Source organism: Ovis aries, chromosome 2 (genome assembly GCF_016772045.2).
Source record: "Ovis aries strain OAR_USU_Benz2616 breed Rambouillet chromosome 2, ARS-UI_Ramb_v3.0, whole genome shotgun sequence".
Classification (NCBI taxonomy): domain Eukaryota; kingdom Metazoa; phylum Chordata; class Mammalia; order Artiodactyla; family Bovidae; genus Ovis; species Ovis aries.
Genome location: NC_056055.1, coordinates 185,110,629 through 185,132,953, shown reverse-complemented (window position 1 = coordinate 185,132,953; position 22,325 = coordinate 185,110,629). Strand labels below are relative to the sequence as shown.

Below are 22,325 nucleotides of genomic sequence, written 5' to 3'. Positions count from 1 at the left end.
TTTCCTTCTCCAGGGGATCTTCCTGACCCACAGATCAAACCCAGGCCTCCTGTGTTGCAGGCAGTCTCTTGCACTACAAATGGATTCTTTACCAACTGAGCTACATATACTGTTATTTAGATAGGAATTAACAACCAAAATATTAAATACTGAACAATTTAATTAACCACTACAAAAATACAGCACTAATGTACAGTGAAGAAACAACCTTTTCCAAAGAGAGAGCTGGACTTTGTCTTCGGCTACTCAAAGAGGTGATCTCTAGGCCTCCGATACGCCCTACCTATCTGATAGGGCTGTCTTTGTCTGCCTGGGGACTTTGGTCACTGGACAACATGATTTATGATGGAGGCTTTGGACTGCATCACATCAGTTCTGACTTCAGAGGAATGGAGATTAAGGGTATTAGCCTGACCTCTGTGAAAGGACAGAGATTGGATAAGTCACACAAGAAGTACATGACTGAGTCCCAGTAAAAAGTTTGGACCCAACGGTTCAGGGCAGCTTCACTGGCTGGAAGTGCTCTGAGGGTAAGTGCCACACGCAGTGACCAGGAAGCGGCAATGTCATTCTTGACTCCACAGGGAGAGGAGGACTAGAAGAACCTCTCCATTCAGACTCCTTCTGACTGCCCACGGCAGTCAGTGTTTCTTTGGACTGGTTTTAATTCGTATCCATTCCCTGTAGTAAACCATAACATACAAGTATTAAAGCTTGCAGTGAGTTCTGTTGAGTCCATCTAACAAATTATTGCAACTCAGGGTGACTTTAAGAATCTCCCAGAACTTCCCCGGTGATCTAGTGGTTAAGAATCCGCCCTGCAATACAGGGGACGTGAGTTTGATCCCTAGTCAGGGAACTAAGATCCCACATGCTGTGGAGCAACTAAGCCTGCATGCAACAGCTGGAGTCTGTGCGCCACTGCAGTGAAAAAATCCCATGTATGCAGCTAAGACCTGACACAGCCAAGTAAATATATAAATATTTTTAAAATATGATAAAATGAGGAATAACCTTAGAGATATTAAAAAAACAAAAACAAAAAGAATCTCCCAAGCTTGCAACTGCTGTTGGAAGTGCAGGCAGTTTGGGGATCACTGTGCCCTCTGAGCTGTGCCTTGGCTAACTCTGAGCAACTAAGGAAGAACAAGAGAAGAGAAAACAAAGGAAAAGGGTGAGGATGGTGTCGTATTTCTAGAGCATCTACTAGAATCTTTATTGCGTGCTTGATACACATTCATTTAACCCTGACAACCCTAGTATTAAAGACAGTCTTTCTACTTCAAATATAAGGAAATTATATAAAAAATCAACTTAGTGGAACGATGTCACAGAGCAAGTACTCAGTATGTACAGGATACAACTCCAGCCTTTGGGATTCCCAGGTCTGTGCACTTTTCATTGTAATACACCATACCACAATGCTTCCTGTAACAATTCATACAGGGCTTACGATCTTAATTTTGACATCACTATATGCTTAAATGATCTGTCTGTGATAGTCCAATACCTAGAATCCAGGACCAGATTTATGTAGTATGTTTTTGTAGAACTATCATAGTTCCCATCCAAGGTATTTTTGATGAAGGAAAAGAAAAGTTACCTCATAGTAATTCAAAGTAAAGTAATATCAAAAGAATACATAGTGAAACCAAAGTTGTAAATTAATCGAGTACCAAATTTGAGTACCTACCTAGTCAATGTAATTAAGGGCCTTATCTCCTCCAGATTTCCTTATCGTGGGAAAAAAAGTTAAATAATTGCAAAAGAAACAGCAAAAACTATACACTCTCAAGTTTAGTTTAAACAAATCAAAGGAAGCATCAAAAGGGAGTATATGCACATTCAGAAAAATGTCTGTCATAACAGTACTACTAATTCCTCATATGTTACAGCTGTTGCTTTTCTTTGGGAAAACTAAACAAACTGTTACATTAAAAAATTATGTGTGGAATTCAAAAGACAAACAAAAAAAGTCAAAAAATCAGCTACTAGGAAAAATATTTAAGAGGAAGACATATTACTATACTGAATTCCCAAACAGGAGGAGAAAAGAGTTTCAGGATAAGTAAAAGTTTTTGAAAGTGATCAATTTTGCTGCATGTGTACATGCAATGCAAGTCCAGTGTTGTTTTAAACTTTTGGAAGCAAAATTATTTTAAGTCTTTTTTAATTAAAAATAATGTTAAATAAAGGCAAAGACTCCAATAAGGCTAAACAGATGCTACCTCTAATATAAAAGCAAATTTCTAATATACAAATACTTAACTACCTAACCTCCTAAATGGGTACAAACCTGAGAAGGAATTTCCTTTCTATAGTATGGTATTCAGGAGACTCCAACCACAAGCCCCAGCATCAGCCTCTGTGCAAAGGGTCACACTGGGCTTCCTCTGGGGGAATGTTGGGTCCAAAAGGGACTCAAGACAGAGAATTACCCAGGGAAGGCACTCTCACAGGTATCACAGGCAGTGGGGCCTCAAAGAGTCCTGTAGCTCACTTATGTGACAAAAAACTCCATCTCTTTCTGTGGTCACCAGCACCACTCCAAAGAATACTGACAGGTTGTTTGCTAATTCTAGTAGAGAAACAAAGCTATGTCATATATCTTTTTCCAAAGAACAGGTCACATCTGAGAAGGGCATGCCATTCAACTTCAAAAGAGACACACATAGAACAAGAGGAAGAAAGCAGACTCCCAGCTAACCACTGAGTTTCATCAAATTAATCTTGGCAACCAGTGCCTAGACAGAAAGTCCTTACATGCAGTACAATATAAAAACTCCATATGATGGCAAAAACACTTAAATGACTATTCCCTCAAAGAACATTAAGCAAGCCATACAGCAGTGCATATCAGCCCTGCATTCCATGCATACTGTGAATATGGCAGTTAAGAGACAAACTATGGGTTAAAATATTAATAAATTGTCTTAAAGATGCTGGACATGTAAATGACAAACACAAAATTGTTAAATAATCATTAAGAATTGATCAGCCAAAGAGTTTCTCTGATGCTGAGCCCAGCTCATCTAGGGTTAAGGTGTACCTTAAATGTGGCAAGTAATTCGTGAGTTGAAATATTCTAAAAGAGCAAGCTGTTGGCTCACCTGGTCAGGGCCACATTCTTTGGAAAGCAACTGCCATTTTATTTCTTAAAATTAATTAATTTTAGCTATTTATTTTTGGCTGCACTGTTTGTTCATTGCTGCGTGCAGGCTTTCTCTATTTGTGGCGAGCAGGGGTTACTCTTTGTTGTGGTATGTAAGTTTCTCATTGCGGTGGCTTTTCCTGTTCTGGAGCACAGGCTCTAGATGCCTGGGCTTAGTAGTTGTGGTGCATGGGCTTAGCTGCTCCATGGCACATGGGATCTTCCTGGACCAGTAATCAAATCCATGTCCCCTGCACTGGCAAGCAGATTCTTAACCACTGGGCCAACAGAATGTCCCAGTGTCATTTTATACCCTTTGCCAAATCTATGTATCTTAGAATGACCTGATTTTGTAAGATGCATATATTTACCATTGTACACTGAGATCCAAGTCCTTCTATTTGGCTCAAGTGAACAATGAATCAAGGAACAGAGAGAGCAGTATGTTCAGTTCAGTTGCTCAATCATGCCCAACTCTTTGTGACCCCATGAACCACAGCACATCAGGCCTCCCTGTCCATCACCAACTCCCAGAGTTCACTCAAACTCATGCCCATTAAGTCGGTGATGCCATCCAACCATCTCATCCTCGGTCATCCCCTTCTCCTCCTGCCTTCAATCTTCCCCAGCATCAGGGTCTTTTCCAGTAAGTCAATTCTTTGCATCAGGTGGCCAAAGTATTGGAGTTTCAGCTTCAACATCAGCCCTTCCAATGAATATTCAGGACTGATTTCCTTTAGGATGGATTGGTTGGATCTCCTTGCAGTCCAAGGGATTCTCAAGAGTCTTCTACAACATCACAGTTCAAAAGCATCAATGCTTCAGCACTCAGCTTTCTTTACAGTCCAACTCTCACATCCATACACGACTACTGGAAAAATCATAGCTTTGACTAGACGGACCTTTGTTGGCAAAGGAATGTCTCTGCTTTTTAATATGCTGTCTAGGTTGGTAACAGTTTTCCTTCCAAGGAGTAAGTGTCTTTTAATTTCATGGCTGCAGTCACCATCTGCAGTGATTTTGGAGCCCCAAAAATAAAGTATGTTACTGTTTCCACTGTTTCACCGTCTATTTACCATGAAGTAATGGGACCAGATGCCATGATCTTAGTTTTCTGAATGTTGAGTTTTAAGCCAGCATTTTCACTCTATTCTTTCACTTTCATCAAGAGGCTCTTTAGTTCTTCTTCACTTTCTGCCATAATGGTGGTGTCATCTGCATATCAGAGGTTATTGATATTTCTTCCAGCAATCTTGATTGCTGTATTGTCTTGATAGCAGTATGTTAAGTGTTCTCAAATCAAAATCCACTATTATGTAATGAGATATACTTCCCATTTCAAAACAATCAGAATTATGGTCTTGTCATGATGGAGCAGCTAGTGTTAGAATACCCTTCTGCTATAAACCATCTACAGAAACTGGATCAAATATAGAAAGAGAGACAGAGAGAATACTATTTATAAGCATTAGATGACAACCAACACAACACTATTATCCTAGATAGAAGAGATCCAGATCAATCAAATCCTACATTCACACCAGCTTTATCCTTAATGGCATTTTCCAAATTATGGTATAGAGAAACAGAGCCTAAGCAAAGTGGCTGTCTTGCTGGGATAAGAAAACTTTGGGACTGCTAAGATAGCTAGATTGGGGTGGGGGTAGGTTATTAGAGGAAAACAGTGAAAAAAAAAAAAAAGCTATAGAAATCTACATAAAAATCCCCTCCAGGTCCTCATCTGCCTTCTAGACTGCACACACATAGGGTGAAGCTCCTAGAGGCCTAAGAGAGAACGGCTGTTAGGAGGTTGTTAGCTAAATGAAGATTTCAGAGGCTGCACAGTTCCAAAGAAATGGAGCTCAGCCTTCATCAGAGAAGAAAAACCAGCATTGAGCTGAGACCCTAGACAACCCACGCTCAAATCCTGAAAGAAAACAAAGTTAAAACAGATCTGTCTTACTTACCAACAATCAAAACTAAGTTTCCACAGGATCAAAGTGGTCCACACACATGTGCGCACACACACATGTGCACACACACACACACACACTCTACATTACCCTCACAATATCAATCATATACATAAAGCAAGAAAAGCGACTAATACTCAAGAGACAAAGCAGTCAACAAAAATACAGACTTATGAGGGATCTACATGTTGGTCTTGGTCAGTAAGGGCTTCAAAATAATTATGATTAACATATGGACAGTAGAGGCAGAATAGACAAAATAGATTAAAATATGAAACACCTCAAAAGAGAGTTATAATCTATAAAAATGATCATGTCTGCAGAATACAGTATGCGAAACAGGAACTGGTTGGATGATTTTAACAGCGGAATAACCACAGCAAAAAATGAAATCAGCATATTCAAGAACAAGTTAGTAGCTATTCAAAACACAGAAATAAATTATAAACAACAAAACAGAACATATGTTAGATGTGGGATGTAGTCAAACAGTCTAACAGATGCAACTGGAGTCCAGAAGGAGAGAAGGAAAAATGGGCCAGAAGCAATATTTAAATCTGTAAAGGATAAGAAATTTTCAAATTTTATAAGATATCAACCTATGGATTCAAGAAACTCAGTGAATACCAAGCGAGACAAATGCACAAACACAAAACCATATCTATGTACATTATAGACAAGAGACTAGAATCAAAAATAAAGTGAGAGAACTAAACAACAGAGGGAGAAAGGACTTATGTCTCATCCTGCTTGAAAACAACAAGAATAAAATATTACTTCTCAAGGGAAACTATGAAAGCCAATGAAATGGTACCTTTAAACTACAAAGAAAAAAGCCTATCAATGTAGAATTCTATACCCAGAAAAACTATCCTCCAAAAATAAGGAGTAACTAAATGCATTTTCAGACAAACAAAAAGTTGAAAGACTTATTAATAGACTCTATTTCAAAAAATAATAAAAGAGGTTCTTTAGGAAGGGAAAGATTCTAAATGAAAGCACAGATATATAAGAAATGAATAGATGCAAATAGTGTAAATATAAAGGAAAACAGAATATTGACAGTTTAATAGGGCTGGCTTCTTATGAGAAAGGTTTGCTGACCCCTATTCAACCTTAGTATAGAAGCTCTGGAGTGTTATCTTCCTCTAAATAGTATTGGATTTTATTCTGACAGCCAGTTAAATTGGTAGTAGACCACTTTGATCCTATGCTCAGTCCTGTCTCTCTCTTTGCAACCCCATGGACTATAGCCTACCAGGTTCCTCTGTCCATGGAATTCTTCAGGCAAGAATACTGGAGTGGGTTGCCATTTCCTTCTTCAGGGGATCTTCCTGACCCAGGGTTCAAACCCAGGTCTCCTGCATTGCAGGCAGATTCTTTACTGTCTAAGCCAACGGGGAAGCCCAAAAACATGAGGAGGATGCCCCCAAAATATATGAGGAGAATGGTAAACATAAGAATGATACCAAAAAAACAAAAAAGACACAAGTAAACAGATTCAAACTGCTTTAAGTTTTTGGACTTGGAGTAAACATGGTATAAATACAGTTGACCCTTGAACAACCTGGGGATTAGGAGTACAGATACTCTGCATAGTAGAGAATCTGTGTGTAACTTTACAGTCTCCATATCCATGATTCCATATCTCCAGTGTTAACCAAATGTGGATTGTGTAGTACTGCAGTATGCATTCATTAAAAATATCCATGTACAAGTGGAACCACACATTTCAAACATGTTATGTTAAAGAGTCAACTGTATAAATAAAGGTAGGCTTTTATAAGTCGACAAATTTTGCAATTTCTAAGGTAATCATTGAAAGCATAACATTAAAAGGTTAACCAAAAATTATCCTAGCAAAGATAAAATGGAGTAAGAAATACTTAACACAAGAATCTTTCTTGCTGAGGGAAGTATTCAGTATCTTAATCTCTGCATGGTAGTTCCACAGATACATACGGAGATAAGCATTCACTGAGTTGTAAAGATCTGTGTACCACACTGTATAACATGTATTATACATATTACAATAAATAAACAAGAAAATTATACATTATTTCTAAAGTAGAGGGCACTAAGTTACAGAATCTTTCTAAATAAAACCCATTATATTCATCAAAATTTTAATGGCCTACAGCTGTTTTCTGAAACTTTTTCCCCATAATGTATAATATGCACTAAATAACTCATTAAATGAAGTCCATGAACAATGACAATTTACTGTAGTAGCCAGGATAAAAAATATCTAATTCTCAAAGATGTAACATTTGACAACTCTTTAAGAATAAACTTGCATCTTTACAATTTTCATGTATACTTCTTTTTGTTTGTTTTTGGCTCTGCTACTTGACTTTCAGGATCCTAGTTCCCTGACCATGGATTAAATCTGGGTTCTCAGCAGTGAGAGCATGGAATCTTAACCACTGGACTGCCAAGGAGTTCCTCTGTACATGTGTTTTTAATCAATATGCCAGAAACAAGCTGGGTGTACAAAGCACATGGTAAGAATATCATATATACGTATAAAGCAATTATACGTGTATATACGTATAAAGCAATTAGGAGATGGCTATTTTGTGAAATTTTAATAATAATATTCTTTGAAGAAAACACTTCTGGAACTAGAGAATAGGTCGACTGGATCACAAGCAATAAAGAATCAATCTTGTGAGTCAGACACATACAGAACACTTCATAAACACTCTCATTTAATTCTAAATGTCCTATGCAAGATGTGTTCTTTCTTAACAAATGAAGAATTTGTAATACAGAAAGGGAGAACAACTTGTGTATAATCACAGAACTAGCAAATCTTCAAAATAAAAACTTTTAAATTCATCACTGTATAACTGCCAAGAAAATCTCTAAACAGAAGTAACTGTCTTGAGACTTCCCTGGTAGACCAGTGATTAAGAATCTGCCTTTCTATGCAGAGGACTCATATCTGATCACCCTGGTCGGTGAACTAAGATCCTATATGCCGTGGAGCAAACCCATGCATCACAACCACTAAGTCTGCATGCCACAACTACAGAGAAGCCCATGTACCGCAACTAAGACCTGACACAGATAAAAATAAATACATTTTAAAAATAGTATCTATCATTTATTTTTTAAAAAGAAATAAATGTCTTTATCAGTAAAGACTTATACATGACAAACGTGATACAAGACCTAAGAACTACACATGCGTGATAAAAATAAAAAACAATCAAAGAATAAACCAAGAAATATGACTTTATCCACAACTATAAATCTAATTGATATTTCTCTAGTGCTTAATATTTTATAGCTTAGAGACAAAATATTCAAATTAAAGAAAAGATTTAAGGATCTATCACATACTACAATGTTGGAATTTTCAAACACTATGACAATTTTCAAACACTAGGACATGGAACAACAGACTGGTTCCAAATAGGAAAAGGAGTACATCAACGCTGTATATTGTCACCCTGCTTATTTAGCTTATATGCAGAGTACATCATGAGAAATGCTGGGCTGGATGAAGCACAAGCTGGAATCAAGATTGCCAGGAGAAATATCAATAACCTCAGATACGCAGATGACACCACCTTTATGGCAGAAAGTGAAGAATAAATAAAGAACCTCTTGATGAAAATGAAAGAGGAGAGTGAAAAAGTTGGTTTAAAGCTCAATATTCAGAAAACTAACATCATGGCATCCAGTCCCTTCACTTCATGGCAAATAAATGGGGAAACAGTGGGAATAGTGGCTAACTTTATTTATTGGGGCTCCAAAATCACTGCAGATGGTGACTGCAGCCATGAAATTAAAAGATGCTTACTCCCTGGAAGAAAAGTTATGACCAACCTAGACAGCATATTGAAAAGCAGAGACATTACTTTGTCAACAAAGGTCCATCTAGTCAAGGCTATGGTTTTTCCAGTAGTCGTGTATGGATGTGAGAGTTGGACTATAAAGAAAGCTGAGTGCCAAAGAACTGATGCTTTTGAACTGTAGTGTTGGAGAAGACTCTTGAGAATCCCTTGGACTGCAAGGAGATCCAACCAGTCCATCCTAAAGGAAACAGGTCCTGGGTGTTCATTCGAAAGACTGATGTTGAAGCTGAAACTCCAGTATTTTGGCCACCTTATAGGAAGAGCTGACTCATTCAAAAAGACCCTGATGTTGGGAAAGCTTGAAGGCAGGAGGAGAAGGGGATGACAGAGGATGAGATGGTTGGATGGCATCACTGACTCAATGGACATGAGTTTGGGTAAACTCCGGGAGTTGGTGACAGACAGGGAGGCCTGGTGTGCTGCAGTTCATGGGGTCACGAAGAGCTGGACACAACTGAGTGACTTCACTTTCACTTTTCACTTTCATGTATTGGAGAAGGAAATGGCAACCCACTCTAGTGTTCTTGCCTGGAGAATCCCAGGGACAGCGGAGCCTGGTGGGCTGCCGTCTATGGAGTCGCAGACGACTGAAGCGACTTAGCAGCAGCAGCAGAACGTCTTTTCATGTGCTTATTAATCATCTGTATGTCTTCTTTGGGAAAATGTTTGTTCAAGTCTTTTGCCCATTTTTTTGATTAGAATGTTTGTTTCTATGATATTGAGTTATAAGAGCTGTTTGTATATTTTAGATATTAACCCCTTTTCAGTCATATCATTTGTAAATATTTTTTTTTCCCCACTTCATAAGCTGTCTTCATTTTGTCAATAGTTTCCTTTGCTGTGCAAAAGCTTTCAAGTTTAATTAGATCCTATTTACTTTTGCTTTTATTTCTTTTGCTTTGGGTGACTGAGCTAAGGAATTATTGTGATAATTTACATCAAAGAGTATTTTGCCTGCATTCTCAATACTGTTAATTATTAAAGCAACACAAATCAAAACCACAATGAGGTATCACCTCAGAATTGTCAGAAAGACTATCATCAAAAAATCATAACAAATACTGGAGATGATGTGGAGAAAAGGGAAACCTCACACACTGTTGGCAGGAATGTAAATTGATGCAGTCACTATGGATAACAGCATAGTGGTCCCTCAGAAAATTAAAAGTAGAATTACTATATGATCCAACAATTCTACTCCTGGGTATATATCTGGAAAAAGCAAAAACAGTAATTTGAAGATACATGTGCCCCAATGTTCACAGAAGCACAATTTATAACAGCCAAGAAAAGAATTCAGCCAAGTGCCCATCAATAGATGAATGAATAAAGAAGATGTGGTATATATGCATAATGGACTATTAAAGTGAAAGTGAAGTCGCTCAGTCGTGCCCAACTCTTTGCGACCCATGGACTGCAGCCCACCAAGCTCCTCTGTCCATGAGATTCTCCAGGCAAGATTACTGGAATGGGTTGCCATTTCCTTCTCCATTCTCTGAGTAATGGAATATTACTCAGCCATAAAAAAGACTACATTATTGCCATTTGCAGCAATCTGGATGGACCTAGGTATTATCATATCAAGTAAGCAGAAAGAAAAATGCTATGTATCACTCTTCTGTGGAATCTGAAAAATAATACATGTGAATATATATGCAAACAGAAACAGACTCACAGATACAGAAAACAAACATGTGGTTACTAAAGGAAAGGGACAAATTAGCGGTATGGAATTAACAACCTACCATACATAGACTAGATAAGCCACAAGGACTTACAGTATAGCATAGGGAATTATACCCAGTATCTTATAATAAACTATAATGGAATATAATCAACAACAAAAATGAATCACTACACTGTACACCAGAAACAACATAATTTTATAAATTAATCAATACTTCAATAAAAAATTATCAGTTATTCTTTATTGAGTACATCAGAGATACATAACAAAGAGAACAAAAAGGAAGCTGAGGGAATAATGCTATGTGGACAAAAAGAAAAAGAAACAAACATAAATCCTCACCGCATAAGTCTTGTTTTGTCTTTAAGTACTGCTACCTATGAAGTGCCTCAGAACTGTGCATTGAATCATGTGTGCTAAATAAATGATCATACATTTTGAGTATTTTTCAGTTTTTCCAAATATCACTATATATGTCAATTTTACAAATGTTCACATATAAAATAAATATATAAACCCCAGAAAAACAATTTAAATGATATAAAAGGTAGACAGTAAAAATTAAATCTCCCTCTTATCTCTGACCTCTAATATGCCAGCCATCTTTCAAGTAGCAAGGGAGACAACTGTGGGAGAACATTCTTAAGAACATATGAAGGCGAACACAGGTATAGTTGTGTGAAGAGAATGTATTAGATGGAAGCCTCCCACCAGAGGGACACGCTGGCAGATTATACTTTCCCCAAAGAGTCTACAGTAGTTGTCTGACCCCATGTGATCTTCTAGAACCTTGCTACTTTCCATCAACTGACAGTCTATTCCCCTTTCCTTGATCCCAAGTGTGACTTTGTGATAGTCTTGACAAATGGAGTATGATGGAGCTGACATTATGTGCCTTTCAAGACCAGATGAGAAAAGGTAATATGGCCACATCCTGGTGCTGTCTCTAAGGATGCTTACTTTTAGAAGGCAGTCACTGTGCTGTGAAGAAGCTCAGGACACAGAAAGGTCACATACAGATGACCATCTAAGGTCTCAGGCAACTGTAATACGAGTGAGCTAGACTTCAAACAATTTTAGCCTCCAGCCTTTGAGTCTTTCAGCTGAGGTCCAACATACGCAGCAGCAGGTATAAATCATCTCTGTTGGACCCCTGACTCACAGAATCCCTGAGGATAATAAACACGCCATGAAGTTTTGGGATAATTTCTTGCACGGTCCTAATAATTGCAACAGGCTGGTTCTATAGAACCCTTCCTTGTCACACAGGCTACTGCTAAACAGCTCTACCAAAGTAAAAATAAAAACAGAAATTAGGAGAAAATCATCATAGACTGAAATCAATCCATGTATAATACAAATTCAGTTCAGTCCAGTCACTCAGCCATATTCGTCTCTTTGCGACCCCATGGACTGCAGCATGCTAGTCCTGTCCATCACCAACTTCTGAAGCTTGTTCAAACTCATGTCCATCAAGTCGGTGATACAACTGACTCATCTACCGTGTCATCCTCTATCACCATCATAATCAACCATGTCATCCTCTATCATTCTCCTCTCCTCCTGTCATCAATCCTTCCCAGCATCAGGGTCTTTTCTAAGGAGTCAGGGCTTCCAATCAGGTGGCCAAAAGTATTGGAGCTTTAGTATCAGTCCTTCCAAAGAGTATTCAGGACTAATTTCCTTTAGGATTGACTGGCTGGATCTCCTTGCAGTCCAAGGGACTCTCAAGAGTCTTCTCCAACACCACAGTTCAAAAGCATCAATTCTAGGGTGCTCAGCTTTCTTTATGGTCCAACTCTCACATCCATACATGACTACTGGAAAAACCATAGCTTTGACTAGACAAACCTTGGTAGGTAAAGTAACGTCTCTGCTTTTGTAGTACAGATACTATCCATTTTAAAGTTTCTAATAGAAACATGTTTTTGGTAAACTGATGGTAATTTAGGGCATGACGGAGACAGATCTATAGGCCGGTTACAGTAAAATGAGTGGCCATGAAAACAGAATTTGAAAATGAAATAACAGTAATGAGCTTATGTCACTCCTATGTCCACACAGAGAAAGAGAGAGAACTAATAAAGTTCTATCAATGCCTTTAGCACAACAGTTTCAGAAAAATATAAAGGAAAAACTTCAATGAGATGAATATCAGATGGAAAAAAAAGCAGGCTTCGGCAACAATGAATATTTTACCTATGATATAAAAATCTTTAGGCAAAGTAATGGCTCCAACAACTAAGATGTTACAAATCACTCACTGGTAATCTCCAAACAAAACAGAGTGGTTCTCCTTGCTAATGAAGGGATGCTGGAGAATCTAGAACTGTCCACAATGGAGATTTCTGAGACTTACAGGTACTTAATGGACATGGAAGAATAGCTAGTAAACTTTAAGCTCCTCTACTAGTGTGCAGGCTATCATGACCCACTGCACAGATTGTAAGTTGCGTAACTAGGGAACTGTTCACATAGATTAAAATATGCAGCATCAGTAACAGAAGTGCAAAGCAACTCTGACACTCTGAATGATTCCAGACCTGACACCAAGAGGAATAAATATATTACATATCCAACAGTCAATTTCTTATATTGTTTCCTATAAGTTTTCTGATATCCGAAAGTAATGATACAGAAAGTTCCTAGTAATATACTCAACTCTATTACAAATGATATTTAAGTATACAAAACATATGAAAAAGATCTAAACATATATAAAATAAATATACTAAATATATATCTTCCTGAAAGAATAAGTAGATAGCATACTGATTACATTGAAAAATATAAAACTATTATCAACTAAAGTACACAACAAGAAAACTATGTCAGATAGCAAATGTAACATAAGCACAGTATGTGGTGAGAACAATTATGATTCATCCTCTTAGCAACTTTCAAGCATGTAACACAGTACTGTTGCCATTAGACCCCATGTTGTACATTAGCTCCCCAAAACTTACTTATCTGATAACTGAAAGCTTAACCCAATCTCCCCATCTTCCCCATCTCTTGGCCCTGCCAAAACTATTCTATTCTCTGAGTTCAGGTTTTTTTCAGATTCCACATGTAAGTGAAATCACACCATATTTGCCTTTCTCTGACTGATTTCACTTAGTGTGAAGTCTATCCATGCTATTACAAAAGGGAGGAATTCTGAAGATTAATATTCTATATTACATAAAGATTTCAAAGTCTAGAAATACCTGGGTAACAGCAGGAAGCAGACCAAAGTTTTATCCTGGAGATGCAGAAATGAGGAATTCCAGTTTCAATATGGACTATGTATTAGGTACTACTGTTTTCATAATGTTAAATTTGGGGATGTGACAATGGCATAGCAGTAATTTATGAGATTCTTAGGCTGCCTTTCTTGGTGGCTCAGATGGTAAAGAATCTGCCTGCCATGCAGGAGACCCGGGTTCCATCCCTGGGTCAGGAAGATCCCCTGAAGAAGGGAGTGGCAACCCACTCCAGTATTCTGCCTGGAAAATTCCACAGACAGAGAAGCCTGGTGAGCCTGATGGGCTGTATGTACCCCATGGGGTCACAGAGTAGGACTCGACTGAATGACAAACACAATAGGCTCCTGAAACACAGGTAAAGTGTATCATCTACTTTCAGAAGGCTAGGAAAATAAAGAGAGAAAAAGAAAGATAAAAGAAACAAGCAAGATGTTAACAACAGGTCAATCCAGGAAAAGGGTAGGTGACGTGAAGTCACTCAGTCATGTCCGACTCTTCACGACCCCATAGACTGTAGCCTACCAGGCTCCTTCATCCATGGGATTTTCCAGGCAAGAATACTGGAGTGGGTTGCCATTTCCTTCCCCAGGAGATCTTCCTAACCCAGGGATTGAACCCGGGTCTGCCACATTGTAGGCAGACGCTTTACCATCTGAGCCACCAGGCAGATCTCTCTCTCTTTTAATTGCTGGGTTCCAAAGGAATAGTAAGAAACGTGCCTTCTAAGGCACCTCAGTGCTATCACACTTCATTTTGTTTACTCTTCAAAGCCCCAATTTGCTTAGCTCTCCTATATAAAACTATGTGCACATTTAAATAAGTACCCTGGACCTTATTCAATAGGTCAGTGGTTTCCAAATGTTATTAAATTAGGAGGAAGGACAGTGTTGCTGGCAGGTGGAACTCCAGGCCTGTCCAGAGTCTTTTGACTGTGCACACTAAGTCGGTTCAGTCATGCCCAACTCTTTGTGACCCCACGGACTGTAGCCCACCAGGCTCCTCTGTCCATGGGATTCTCCAGGCAAGAAGGGTAGGTGGGTATTATTCTTTCACCTTTCTATAGGTTTGAAATCATTTAAATTAAAAAAAAAAAAAAAGAGGAATGCCTTTGTTCATACTTTCAAACACATTTACAAAAACCTCAGTGGTAAAGAATCTGCCTCCAACGCGACAGACACAGAAGATGCAGGTTCAATCCATGGGTCGGGAATATGCAAAAAATGGAAGAGGAAGAGGAAATGGCAACCCACTCCAGTATTCTTGCTGGAAAAATTTCATGGGTAAAGGAGCTTCAAAGGCTACAGTCTGACACAACTGAGCACACATATGCATGTACCCACATACTACTGATGTGCTCCACTAATAATCCACTGCTGGCTTGTCAACCTCTTAATAGACCCGATTTGAATTTAGAATGTGTATTTCATAGTTACAAATCCAAACTAACAAGACTTTCCCCACTGAATAAGGCTTTTCAAACTGTACTATAATTAAACAATTTTAGCTTTAAAACTCAGTATAAATTCAGATTTATAACCAAAATATCAAAATTTTTAAAGACATAAAATACTTACACTAACTTTGAAAGCTTGTACAGTGTTATCCAGAAGAAGGATGTTGCAAACCACCTCTGTATGCTGTCTATCTCGGGCCAACTCTGATGCGCGTACATTGTAGGTTCTGCCAGCAGGCAATCGGAAACGTGAGGTCATTACTGTCCGCACAAGGTCTAGGGTGAAAAAAAAAATTAACTAAATAAAGGGATACTTGAATATATAAATTATTTATATAAAAAGATACAAAGTTATTATATACTTTTCAACAACCAGTTAAAAAGCAATTACAAATTTTGAAACACCTGGATAGGAACTGTAGGTATAAAAGAAGACACCATCTTTAGCTCATCATCGAAACTAAAATTACAATTGCCTGGAGGAGGAGCTTTATTTTGAACTGTCCATTAAGAAGACAATAAACAAACTGTTGAGGAAGCTATATTCCAACTCAAAATACATAAATTCAGGCGTAGTCAAAAAGGAGGAAGGAAAATATGCTACCTCAGGCAACTGGCCATTACTCACTGACGCAAGCATTAAAAAGACACTGCAGGATGACAACAGGAGGGAAGGTTATTTCACTCCGAGGGGCTTTCCTTTTATTCAAGCTTAAGATATGGGGGGGAAATGGGAGTTTATTAGTTTGGATTTTTAAAATATAACTATACCCTTCATCTTACCTATCTTCAAATTCAAACTAATTCTAATAGAACTATTCTTAGGAAAACAAAAGCAAATTAGAAATGTTAAGACTACAGACCTTTGCTTCTCAATTTTTTAACTTAACAGGGAACAAAAACTGCCTACCGAAAAATCCCCTGAAAAACTGGTATCGTATCATTTTTGGCATGTTATGATGTTAAAAGACAATGAAATGTAGCTTTTAAGTTCTGAAAGAAAATCATATGAAACAGAATTCTATTCCGTCAAAATATTCCCTCAAAATCAGCATTCATATAAAAGAATAAGGCTAAAGCCATTTTCAGACATTCAAGAATTTGCAGTTTAAAATCCATAAAACTTCCCTCTTTCAAAAGACAAATGGATAAAGGAAACAAACTACACTACAAATAAACACAACTCTATAGAATTCTTATTTATATATGAGTAAGCAATAAGTACTGAGAAATTTAATAAGTAAAAATTAATAATAAATTGCAATTCAAATCGATGGTATTCAATAATACTGTTGACACCATACTGCTCATGTCAAAATGATTAAAGCTAGGAGTAAATGTCAATGTTATATATGGATAAAAATTGTATAGAAGAAAATAGCTTTGGCACGTTGACAGAGATGGGCTAGCGAAGTAAAATTCACAATTAAAAGACAGTGACTGACTGGGACTTCCCTGGTGGTCCAGTGGTTAAGCATCTGCCTTCCAGTGCAGAGGAGGTGGGTTTGATATCCAGTCAGGGAGCTAGATCCCACATGCCCTGGGGCAACTAAGTCCACTCACCCCAACTAAGACCCAACACAACCAAAAATAAGTAAGTAAATAAATATAAAAAATAAAATGGAAGAATTGAAAAAAAAAAAGACAGTGACTGGCAGTGATTTCCAGTTCCATACGTAAAGACCTCAGAAGTCCTCATTCTGTCCTAACAAGTAAAAAAAAAAGGCAGAACAGACTGGAAAATCAGCAACCGTTCCTAGACCCATAAGAGGACACAGGGAAAACTGCAAAGATTGGAGAAATAGGCAAAAACAATGAGTCACAGCTTATGGGAGCAGAGATTTGAAGCAGAAAGTGCCACAGAAACCAGCACTCAGGTAGGAAAGACTGAATTCAGCTGATAAACTGCTTGCAGCTCAATGTGGATAATTTTAAAAGTTGAAAACTTCAGGAGGTGGGGGTGGGGAGCAGTCATACCAGGACTCACACAATATTGTGAGATACAGCTCCAGCAGCAGAGTGAAGGCTAGTGTGCATTGTCAAGGATAGTGCACACTTGGAGGGGACAGTGTTGGCTTGGACAAGACACTGCACTTGAATAGGGAGCGTGCAACCACTGCTGATACTAATGGAGACAACTGATGGGGGCTGTAATGAGCTCTGGGTGGCATGCTGTGACCGTCCTTGCAAACAACTTGGCCTATACCAGCTCCTCTTGCTCTAGTGCTGTTCCCCTTTGGGACAACAGTCCCATTGCTGAGAGGGGAGAGAGAACACACTTAAAGGGAACAGAACCACCTCAGACCCAGACTTCAGGGCTTTTCCCCCAGCATGGTAGGACGTGACTCTGTGCCCAAGAGGGCAGTGACAACCACTAAGCACAGCTCTGGCTCAAACCTGAGAACAGCTCCAGCACCTTCATCTCCAGTCTCATCTCCTACCAAGATGATAGCTGTGAGTCTACCCTGAGTGAACATGTGATCCGTGCTCACTTCAGATCCAGCTCTCCTACCAAAGTCACAGGGCATCTGCAGTGTATAGGGACACTCCCATGTCAATATACCTTCAAGACCAGGACAGATAATGTGCTTCACCCAATTTCATAGACACAGAGAGTTAACCAAAATGAAAAGAGAGAAATTTGCCTCAAATGAAAGAACATGAGAGAAAACCTTGGAAAAGAAGAAGGGGAAAAAAAAAAAAACTAATGGAAGAAATAATTTACTGGATAAAGCATTCATAGTAAGAATGCTGCCTGAAATTGGGAAAAGAACAAATGAACACAGTGAGAAATCTTACAAGGAACCAGAAAATATAAAGAAGAATCAGTCAGAGCTGAAGAATACAATAACTGAAATGAAAAGGAAGGAAATTAACAGCAGACCAGGTGATACAAAAAAAAAGCATACGCACTCTGAAAGATAGAATAATGGAAATTACTCAATCAGAGGAGCAAAAACAAAAACAATTTTTTCAAAAATGAGAAAGGAACCTCTAAGACAATATTAAGCATATGCTATCCACATTATTGAGGTCAAGAAGAAGAAAGAGAAAAAAGGGTTGAAAATATTTGATGAAGTTATGGTTGAAGAATTCTTGAACCTGAAGAGGGAAACAAGTATCTAGGTACAGGAAGCACAGAATCCCAAAAAGAGAAAACCAAAGAGACCAAAACAAACTGTAAGTAAAATCGCAAAAGTTAAAGACAAAGAGGATTCTATACAGGATGCTTGGGGCTGGTGCATGGGGATGACCCAGAGGGATGGTATGGGGAGGGAGGTGGGATGGGGGTTCAGGATTGGGAACATGTATACACCCATGGCAGATTCATGCTGATGTATGGCAAAACCAATACAACACTGTAAAAAAATAAAAAATAAAATAAATAAATAAATAAAGGGAATCCTCTAGAGGAAAAGAGTCACATACAGAGGAACTCCCAATAAGGTTTTAAGTTGATTTTTCAGCAGAAATTTTGCATGCCAGGAGGGAGTAGCATGATATATTTAAAGTGCAGAAAGGGGAATAAATACAACCTAGGATACTCTACCCAGCAAGATTATCATTCAGAATTGAAGAAGAGAGAAGCAAAAACTAAAAGAATTCATCAATACTAAATCAATTCTAAAAGAAGTGGTAAAGAGCCTTCTCTAAGTGAAAAAGATAAAGCTACAAGAAGAATTTATAGAAGAGGAAAAACCACACTAGAAAAGCCAAATATATAGTAAAGGTTGTGGATCAACTATTTAAATAAGCTATTATGAAGATTAAAAGACAAAAATCATAAAATCAATCATGACTGCAAAGAACTGTTCAGGGATAAATATGATGATGTAAAATATGAATTAAAAAACACAAAATGTAGGGAAAGGGAGTTAAAAACGTAGATCTTCTAAAATGTGTTTGAACTTCTGTAACTATCAGTTTAAAACAAGTAGATATAATTATATGTCAACACATATGAATCCCATGGTAACCATAAATAAAAAACCTACAATAGATACAGGAAATCAGAATGAAAGGAACACAAGCATACCACTAAATAAAATAAAATCACAATGGAAGAAATGATACTAAGAAGAACACAGAATAACAACTCACAGAAAACAACAAAAATGCCAAGAAGTATTTATCTAACAATAATCATTTTAAATGTCAACTGACCAAAACTCCAATCAAAAGACATAGGTGTTGGATAGACCTAGAGAGTGAAGTAAGGCAGAAAGAGTGACCTACAGAGTGAAGGTCACTGATAAGTCAGAAAGAGACAAACATATATAGAATATTAAGGCATATATGTGGAATCTATAAAAATGGTATAAATGACCTTGGTTGCAAATTAGAAATAAACTCACAGACATAGAGAACAAATGAATAGATGCCAAGGGGGAAAGGGGTGGGATGGAAGGAACTGGGAGATTGGGACTGACACATATACACTATCAATACTGTGTATAAAACAGATGACTGATGGGAACATACTGCATGGCACAGGAAACTCTACTTAATGCACCATCGTGTCCTAAATGGGAGGGAGATCCAAAAGGGAGTTGATACATGTATACGTATGGCTGATTCATTCTATGTAGTTGATGCTAAGACGACACTGCAAAGCAACTATAATGCAATACAAACTACTTTAAATTTAAAAAGGAAAAAAAGATGAGGTGACTGATTAGATTAAAATGACCTATCTACGTGCTGCTTATAAGAGACTTACTTCAGAGCTAATGACACACAAAGACTGAAAGTGAGGGAATGGAAAAACATATCCCAAGCAAATGAAATGAAAAGAAAGCTGGGGGAACTAGACTTGAAAATAATCTATAACAAAAGACAAAGAAGGGTATTATATAATGATAAACAGATCAATACAAGTGGATGGAACATTTGTAAGTATATATCTCCTGGTATAGGAACACGTAAAAGCAAATATTAACAGATATAAATGGAGAAATTGACAACATAATACAATAATAGTAGGGAACATTAATACCCAACTTGCATCAAAGGACAGATCAATCAGTCAGAAAATCAGTAAGTAAACAGTCATCTTAAATGACACATTAGACCAGACTTAGTAGATATCTATAGGATATTTCATCTGAAAATAGTGGAATACATATTATTTTCAAGTACACATGGAACATTCTCCATGACAGATCACATTCTAGGCCACAAAATAAGTCCCAACAAATTTAAGAGGACAGAAATTATAGGAAGCATTTTTTCTAACCAAAACATATTAAACTACAAATTAACTAGAGAGGGAAAAAATGGGAAAACACAAACATGTGGAGACTAAACAACATGCTATTAAAAAAAACTACTGGGTCAATGAAGAAGTCAAAGAGGAAAACAGAAGATACCTGGAGATGAATAAAAATTAAAACCCAACTTTCCAAAATCTATGGCACACAGGAAAAACAATTCTAAGAAGGAAGTTTAGGGCAAACACCTCAAGAAACAAACCAAAAAAACCTTCAAATAAACAACCTAAGTTACATGAAATTAAAAGACGTTTGCTCCTTGGAAGAAAAATTATGACCAACCTAGACAGTATATTCAAAAGCAGAGACATTACTTTGCCGACTAAGGTCCGTCTAGTCAAGGTTCTTCCTGTGGTCATGTATGGATGTGAGAGTTGGACTGTGAAGAAGGCTGAGCACCGAAGAATTGATGCTTTTGAACTGTGGTGTTGGAGAAGACTCTTGAGAGTCCCTTGGACTGCAAGGAGATCCAACCAGTCCATTCTGAAGGAGATCAACCCTGGGATTTCTTTGGAAGGACTGATGCTAAAGCTGACACTCCAGTACTTTGGCCATCTCATGCGAAGAGTTGACTCATTGGAAAAGACTCTGATGCTGGGAGGGATTGGGGGCAGGAGGAGAAGGGGAGGACCGAGGATGAGATGGCTGGATGGCATCGCGGACTCGATGGATGTGAGTCTGAGTGAACTCCAGGAGCTGGTGACAGACTGGGAGGCCTGGCTTGCTGCGATTCACGGGGTCACAAAGAGTTGGACACGACTGAGTGACTGAACTGAACAGAAGTTACTTATAAAAAGAGCAAAATCCAAAGATAGCAGAAGGAAGGAAATAATAAGGATCACAGGAAATAAATAAATGGAGACCAAAATAAAAATCAATAGAAAACATCAATGAAACCAAGAGCAGCGTCTTTTTATTTTTTATTTTTTGAAAAGATAAAATTGATGTCTTTAGTCAGGCTCACCAAGAAAAAGAGAGCCTAAATAAATAAGAACTGAAACAGGAAAAACTACAACTGACCTCAGAGATACCAAAAAACCATAAGAAAACACTACAGATATTTACATGCCAACAAACTGGACAACCTAGAAGAAATGGATAAATTTCTAAATACAATACAATTTCTAAAACATACAATCTTCCAAGACTGAATCAATCCAAACATACCTGCCTGCCAATGCAAGAGATGCAAGAGACACGTGTTCAATCTTCCTGGGTCAGGAAGATCCCCTGGAGGAGAGCATGGCAACTCACTCCAGTATTCTTACCTGGAGAATCCCATGGACTGAGGAGCCTGGCAGACTACAGTCCATAGGGTTGCAAAGAGTCGTACATGACTAAAGCGACTTAGCATGCACACATGCTTTGTATATCCTTTATTCAACTGCTACTGACCTGCTACAAAGACTGAACTACAATATGATATTCATTGTGAACTAGGAACACAGGAATTGAATTGGAACCATTCTGTGTATCAAAATTACTTCTCTGAGGCTTTTCATTTTCTGTTACTTAATATTTTACATCTCATTATCCTATTTATACATTGTATCATTTAAAGTACTATGTGCCTGTGTGTCTGTGAGATACAGACACATAAGGGACTAAGGCCCCTGAAGAGTTCCTTAATCCTGCGCCTTCAATACACCTGCTTACTCATGTTAACTTGTCAGCAGC

General features: G+C 37.9%; 1 protein-coding gene across 10 annotated transcripts in view; it reads right to left on the bottom strand.

Annotated features, from left to right (window-relative positions):
• The window catches only part of PTPN4 (protein tyrosine phosphatase non-receptor type 4), a 201,095-nt gene that overhangs the window by 154,199 nt on the left and 24,571 nt on the right, over nucleotides 1-22,325 (bottom strand). For all 10 annotated transcript variants that reach the window (XM_027965040.3, XM_042243967.2, XM_015093457.4 and 7 more), the window contains exon 2: nucleotides 15,500-15,654. In XM_027965040.3, the coding sequence (XP_027820841.1) occupies nucleotides 15,500-15,637 (138 nt within the window). In that variant the 5' untranslated portion in view covers nucleotides 15,638-15,654. The remainder of the gene's footprint in view (nucleotides 1-15,499; nucleotides 15,655-22,325) is intronic.